The 6,541-nt window shown below is 57.6% G+C and overlaps 1 protein-coding gene across 1 annotated transcript in view; it reads left to right on the forward strand.

The window, feature by feature from the left end:
• Window positions 1-50: 50 nt before the first annotated feature.
• ELMO3 (engulfment and cell motility 3) overlaps window positions 51-6,541 on the forward strand; it is a gene marked incomplete at its 5' end in the record, with an annotated part of 7,370 nt that continues 879 nt past the window's right edge. Inside the window, 16 exons of the mRNA XM_010193800.1 lie at window positions 51-123; window positions 200-250; window positions 915-1,084; window positions 1,851-1,950; window positions 2,047-2,198; window positions 2,912-2,990; window positions 3,358-3,408; window positions 3,889-4,011; window positions 4,190-4,321; window positions 4,595-4,699; window positions 5,185-5,293; window positions 5,512-5,648; window positions 5,739-5,902; window positions 6,030-6,135; window positions 6,174-6,180; window positions 6,260-6,364. Of these exons, the coding sequence (XP_010192102.1) occupies window positions 51-123; window positions 200-250; window positions 915-1,084; window positions 1,851-1,950; window positions 2,047-2,198; window positions 2,912-2,990; window positions 3,358-3,408; window positions 3,889-4,011; window positions 4,190-4,321; window positions 4,595-4,699; window positions 5,185-5,293; window positions 5,512-5,648; window positions 5,739-5,902; window positions 6,030-6,135; window positions 6,174-6,180; window positions 6,260-6,364 (1,664 nt within the window). The remainder of the gene's footprint in view (window positions 124-199; window positions 251-914; window positions 1,085-1,850; window positions 1,951-2,046; window positions 2,199-2,911; window positions 2,991-3,357; window positions 3,409-3,888; window positions 4,012-4,189; window positions 4,322-4,594; window positions 4,700-5,184; window positions 5,294-5,511; window positions 5,649-5,738; window positions 5,903-6,029; window positions 6,136-6,173; window positions 6,181-6,259; window positions 6,365-6,541) is intronic.

A 6,541-nucleotide genomic window follows, 5' to 3' on the forward strand; every position in this document is an offset into this window, starting at 1 on the left:
ACAACCGCCACTAGCCATAAAGTGCTGTGACCGGCCGCCTGTCACCACAGGTGGAGCCTGCCCAATGCCGAGCGCTACGCCCTGCAGTATGCGGACGGGCGGCAGACCTACATCACTGAGTCGGTGAGACACCCCCCCACCCTCTCCTGGCCCCACCAGCACGGTGCTCGTCCCCTCACCGGTTCCTTTTTCCTTACAGAACCGTGGGGAGATTAAGAACGGGAGCATTTTACGGCTGACCACCTCCCCGGTACATCCCTCTGCCCCTCATCTCCTCCGCTGTGTGCTCTGTTGGGATGTCCCTCTGCGATGGGGCGATGCGGTGCTCCAAGCCCTCTGCCGCTGCCTCGCTTGGTGACCTCTGGCTCGTGATGGCTCCTCTCGGTGCCTCAGACCCAGAAGACCTGTCTCAACCTTCATTCTCCCTCGTCAGAGCTTGGGGGAGTTTGAAGAGAAACTAAATCATCTTAGGATGCTTTGGGTGTGCTCTGTTGGGATGTCCCTCTGCGATGGGGCGATGCGGTGCTCCAAGCCCTCTGCCGCTGCCTCACTTGGTGACCTCTGGCTCGTGATGGCTCCTCTCGGTGCCTCAGACCCAGAAGACCTGTCTCAACCTTCATTCTCCCTCGTCAGAGCTTGGGGGAGTTTGAAGAGAAACTAAATCATCTTAGGATGCTTTGGACACATGGGCCAACTCCTCAAGTGTTCTTAGTGTCACGTCAGCTTGACCTCCTTCCTCAGCTGGTCCTGTTCTCTGCTCTGGTGGCTCTGTCTCTTGGGCCAGCTCCTCATCAGGGCTACTCTTGCCTGAGCCTCCTTCCAAGACCTGTGCTTAAGCTCTTCCAGCCTCTACTGCCAAGCTTCTCGCTGTCTTTCGATGAGCCCCTTTGGCTTGATTCTTTCCTTCCTGGTAGGACCAAGAAGCAGAGAGGTTGTACAGTGGGATCCAGAGCAACAACTCGGATGTGAAGACTGACTCGCTGAAGAAGCTCGCCAGCCTCTCCCAGGATGTTACCTTTGCTCAGGAGTTCATCAACAGGAATGGCTTGAAAAAGATTTTCACTATTGTGGAAGAAGGGAACGCGTGAGTATCAGGAGAGGACTTCACTTTTCTTCTCCCTTGCTATTGCTGCATGAGCTCCAGGCTGGGCCTTGGAGTGGACTCTGTGTTCCTGGCTTGTTGGTCCCTGTGCTGCAGTGAAGGGCAGCGCTGGCTGCAGGGCGCTTGGCTCTGCAGGCTCCTCACCTGCAGGTACATGGCTGTGTCCCTGCATACTGGCAGTTGGGTGAAGGTCCCCAGGGGTCTGTGGTCCTGACTCCTTGTAAATGTGCCCAGGCTTGAACCTCCTACCCCTTTGCTGGCTGGGTCATTCCTGCCACCCTGAGTAACACCTCTGCCCTGAGGTTTTAGCTGTGAGAGGTCTGCAGGCAGCTCGAGAAAACCCTGGCTGCCAAATTAGTGCCTGCCCAACTCTTCCAGGATGTGATGGTGCATCTCCTCTGAGCTCCTATTGAACAGAGGATGTGGAGCCTAAAACCAGAGCACAGCGTTTCTTGGACGCAGGGAGAGGGATTTGGGGTGGCTTGGCGTTCCCAAGGGCTTGTCTGCAGTGATCTTTGTACTGTGGTAATGCAGCTTTCCATAAACTGTTGAACTTCCCCTGCCTCGACTTCCTGGGATGACTAAGCCAGAGTCCAATTTCTTACCCAACAGCCTCTCCTTTCTTCTGCCCTCTGCTTCGCTGGTTGGTTCTAATGTGCCCACTGATGTGTGACCGTAGCACAGCCTTATGGTGCTGACGGGGGGTATCTGCACCCATCCTCACTGCATTTGCTCATCTGTCCCTCAGCACAGGGGAGATGCTCGCTCACACCCTGAAGGCCTTCATGGAGCTGATGGAGCACGATTTTGTCTCCTGGGAGACTCTTAGTGCAGCCTTCATCAAGAAGGTAAACGCCTTCTGCAGGCTCCGAAGCCCTTGGGATTTCTTGCTGTCTTTGTCACCCAGGCTCAGCCTGCCATCCATGGGTGGGTTTGTGTCGTAGATCATGAGTTATGTCAATATGAACGCAGTGGACGCGTCTGTGCAGCAGCTCTCCTTGTCCATCCTGGAGAACATGGTACCCACCAGTCGCCTCCTCTTTGAGCTGGTCAAAAAAGAAGTGACACTGGATCGACTTCTCACCCACCTGCAGGTGTAAGTGGAGGGGCCTGGGCACCATTCGCCCCCATCCCAAGGCTGGCGGGGATGAGGTGGTGGAGGTGATTTCTCCAGGTCTTGGTGATTATCCCTGGCACAACCTTGTGTTGTCCCTTAAACAACCTGTGGGAGATCAGCGTGTCCTGTCCCTGCTGCTGGGGGAGGCATGGGCTGTCCTGGAAACCATCCCGTCCTTCATTCATGGCCTGTTTCATTCAGATGTTTTGGGTCTTTAGCTGACCAGCTGTTTTGCTGGTGGTGGCTCTTCCTTCCCTTTCCCTGGTGTATTTAAGAGTCTATTCCCTGCTTTTGGAGGTGGTGGTGCTGTACTGGAGAGAGTTTGTTAAATCCCTCACCTAGGGTGGGTTCTTTGTTCCCTCCTTTTCCTCACACCTCTGCATCTCTTCAGTTTGGAGGTTTTTCTTTCTTAAAGGCTCAAGCCGAGGGCTCCTGCCAGACAGGAGCCTGGTGCTTACCCTGTTTGCCTGCACCTCCAAATGCTGCACCCATGGGTGTGTGCAGAGCAATATCTGATCCATCTGTGGTTGCTCTGCAGTCATGGCTGTGGGGAGCATCCACCCATGGCTGCTCACTCGTGGCTCTGCCCTCTCTGGGCCCCCAGCTCTGTGAATTGGGGAGAGGGCTGCCTTGGGGAGGGCAAACCATCCTCAGAGCTGGTCACCCTCCTCATCCTCATCCTCCTTCTGCAGGACAAATGCCCAGCTGCAGCTGAAGGCCATGGCCCTGCTCATTGCGCTGCTGCTGGCCGCGACTGATGCTGAGCGGCGGGTAAGGGACAGTAGGCAGGACCAGGCGATGGCAGGGTGGTGGCCATCACAGATCCAAACACCACAGTTCCCTTGTCATGGGGGTGCTGTGTTAAGAGGCCTCTGCTGTCTCACAGCCCTTGGAGTAATTCTGGGGAGATGCAAGATCTCAAATAACAGGAGAAATATCACGGCTGGTGGTGGCACAGTGACCGCGATGGCCCAGACCCAGCACCTGGCACATCTGGACCTCCCATGATGGGTCAGCTGGGTCCTCCACTGTAGTGTTTGTGCTTTCTGGGATGGTGGGGCTGTCAGAGGTGTCTGGAGATGTTTAAAGTCAGCGTGTGCTGAGCTGGGGAACATCTCACAGCCTCTTCCCTCCCTAGGACATGATGGACCGCCTGAGGGAGAAGAACATCAGGCAGTTTATCCACAAGGTGAGGAGCTGGGGTCGTGCAAGGGGCTGCTCTGTGTTTCACAGAATCACAGAATGGTTTGGGTTGAAAGATCATCTGATCCAATCCCCTGCCATGGGCAGAGACACCACTCACCAGGCCAGGCTGCTCAAAGCCCCAGCCTGGCCTTGAACACTGCCAGGGATCCTTTGTCCTTTATCCCCTGTCCCCTCAGCACCAGCCTTTGATGACCATGCCTGGCTGGGTTGCCTGCATGCCCCACACCCCTTTCTTGATGCCTTCTGTGGGTGGTGCTGTGCTGACACCCACCTCCCCAGGGTTGCACCCCTGACTGCCTGCTGTTCAGTGCACCCAGCTCTCACAGAGCCCCGAGGGAAGCTGCCCACTTTCCCACGCCCTTTCGAGCAGCAGGACCTGCTGGGCTTTGGTTGTTGGGCCCTGGGCCTGGAGGAACGAGGAGCAGCAGCCTGGGGGAACCTTCTCACTCATGGTCTCCTGTAGAACATCATCCACAGCTCTGAGCCGCTGGGGGACGAGATGGCCCATTACCTCTACGTGCTGCAGTCTGTCAGCCTCAACCTGTGTGAGCGTCGCATGAGGACCTCCATGGATCCCTACTCGCAGGTCTGGGAGTGCTCTCCTTGCGAGTCTGGCCCTGCTCTCTTCCACCCGTGGAGGTAGAGGCAGGTGAAGCTTTGCCTTTGGGTGAACCCGGCACATTTTATTTCATTGCCTATTTGTCCTGGGAGAACCTGTTTGCATGGGGCTCACCAACATCCCCTCCTCTCTGCTCTCCCTCCAGGAGCAGCGGGAGCTCCTGCAGTCACTGCGCCAAACCGCCTTTGAGTCGGAGAGCGAGACGCCTGCCAGCAACTTCAGCACTGAGCGCAGGAGATCCCTGTGTGCCAAGGAGTTCCGCAAGCTGGGCTTCATGGTACTTCCCTGCTCCATCCCCTCCACAGCCCCATGCTGGCTCTGCCACCCGGCCTCGGTGGCACCTTCTGATGTTCCCCTAAGCCTGGTGTCCCTGGGATGCTGATGGGTCACCAGGCAGCACGTCCCTTCTTCTCCCTCGGCACTGCTGAGCAGGGAGTGCTGTGGAGCTGCCAGAACTCTAAAGGCAAACCCCATGGCTGCGTCAGGAGGACTCTGCTGCTCGGAGGAGAAAGCAGCAGTTGCTAAACCACATCCTTCTGTGTCCTCCTAGAACAACAGCAACCCAGCAGAGGATCTCCGCCGTGCCCCACCGGGCCTCCTCGCCCTCGACAACATGGTGTATTTCTCCAGGCACACCCCCAACGCCTACAGCAGGGTGCGTGTGCTTTCCACAGAAAAACCCTTGGCACAGAGGTGCTGGTGGATCTCCACCTTCTTTTCCTTCCCTTGTGACCCATCCTTGGCCAAACCCAGGCAAAGATGTCCCTTTTGGGCAGGTGTCCTGTTTCAGATGGAGCCAAGTCCTCCCTGTGGGTAGGAGCAGCCATTTGAGGCCGGTGGCACCGAAGGGTCCCTATGATTTTTAGTGTTTTGCCCACAGCTCGGTTTCCAGGCCTTGTTCACGTCTGAGTGAACCAAGGCAATTTGGGCAAAACCAGCCAGTGGCTGCAGAGCATCAGCCCTGCTCTGACCTGCTGTGCCTGTGATCAGCTTCTGCCATGTAGCAGGGGAAGGAGGGACCTGGGGGCCATTTTTTGGGGAGAGCTAACTACCTCTGTTAGGGATGGCTCAACTCGGGGACACAGCTCACCCTGAGAGGCTGTGGTCTGTGTAACACAAGTCACCAACCCTCTCCTCCAGTTCATCCTTGAGAACAGCAGCCGAGAAGACAAACATGAATGTCCCTTTGCTCGGAGCAGCATCCAGCTCACCCTGATCCTCTGCGAGATCCTGCACGTTGGAGAGCCATGTACGTGTGTGACCCAGTGTGTCCTCCTTCCTGCCCTGCTGTCTGCTGGGAGTTGGGGACAAGCTGCCAGGGGAGGGGACTGCATACATGGGGCCACCAGGCTTTGGTGTGGCCAATAGCAGGGCAAGGAGAGGCTGGGAAATGTCTGGATTCTCCTGGATACTGAAAGGCCCTGGAAAAACTGGAGAGTCTGGCATCCTCTATCCTTCTCACCGCAGGCTCGGAGACGGCTCAGGCCTTTTACCCTATGTTCTTCGGGCAGGATCATTTCTTTGAAGAGCTCTTCTGCATCTGCATCCAGCTGGTGAACAAGACCTGGAAGGAGATGCGTGCTACCCAGGAGGACTTTGACAAGGTGTGAGGGGATGCTGGGGCTGTGGATGGGATGAATTCAGGGTCTCTGGGGAGCCTCACCAGACTGGGGGTGACATCCCGGGTCCCGCAGGTGCTGCAGGTGGTGCGGGAGCAGATCACCAGGACCCTGGCCCTCAAGCCCACCTCCCTGGAGTTATTCAAGACCCGAGTGAACACGCTGAACTACAGCGAGATCCTGAAGCTGCGGCAGACGGAGCGGCTGCACCAGGAGGAGACGCTGGCTGTGCCCGTGCTGTGAGTGGGCTGTGGGCAGGGAGCCGGAGCTGCGATGGGGGGCTGTGGGGGGGACACCATCGGGCTGGGGGGCCATCAGTGAGCACCTGGTGAGGGGGCCATGCTCCTCTTCTGGCTCTTGCCCCAGGGAGTTGCGTGAGAGGCTGAAGCCGGAGCTCCTGGAGTTGATCCGACAGCAGCGCCTGCTGCACCTCTGCGAGGGTACCCTCTTCCGCAAGATCAGCAGCCGCATGGTGAGTGCCAGCCCATGGGTGTCCCGGGAGGGAGGCAGAGGTTTGGCCTCACATCCCCTGCCACCGGGGAAGGGGACCTCAGCAAGGAGAAGCTGAGCACTTCCCGATGGCCCTTCTGCTGCAGACAAGCTCTGGTACTGCCGCCTGTCTCCCAACCGCAAGGTGCTGCACTATGGGGACGTGGAGGAGGGGGGGCACTCGCCCCCCATTGAGAGCCTGCCGGAAAAAAGTAGGTGATGGGGAGAAAGAAGAGAGGGGGAAGGAGGGAAGCCCTCTGCCCGCCCTGGTTTTGACAGGCTGGGGTTGCCTTAAAGTGGGAATTGCCTGGCTGCCACATACCTGGCCCAGTGCCTGCTGGTACAGTGGGACTGGGAGCTGTGGGAGATCAGGCTCGGCTGGGGTGGCT

The sequence above is a fragment of the Mesitornis unicolor genome, unplaced genomic scaffold, assembly GCF_000695765.1.
Source record: "Mesitornis unicolor isolate BGI_N332 unplaced genomic scaffold, ASM69576v1 scaffold24720, whole genome shotgun sequence".
Taxonomy (NCBI): Eukaryota; Metazoa; Chordata; class Aves; order Mesitornithiformes; family Mesitornithidae; genus Mesitornis; species Mesitornis unicolor.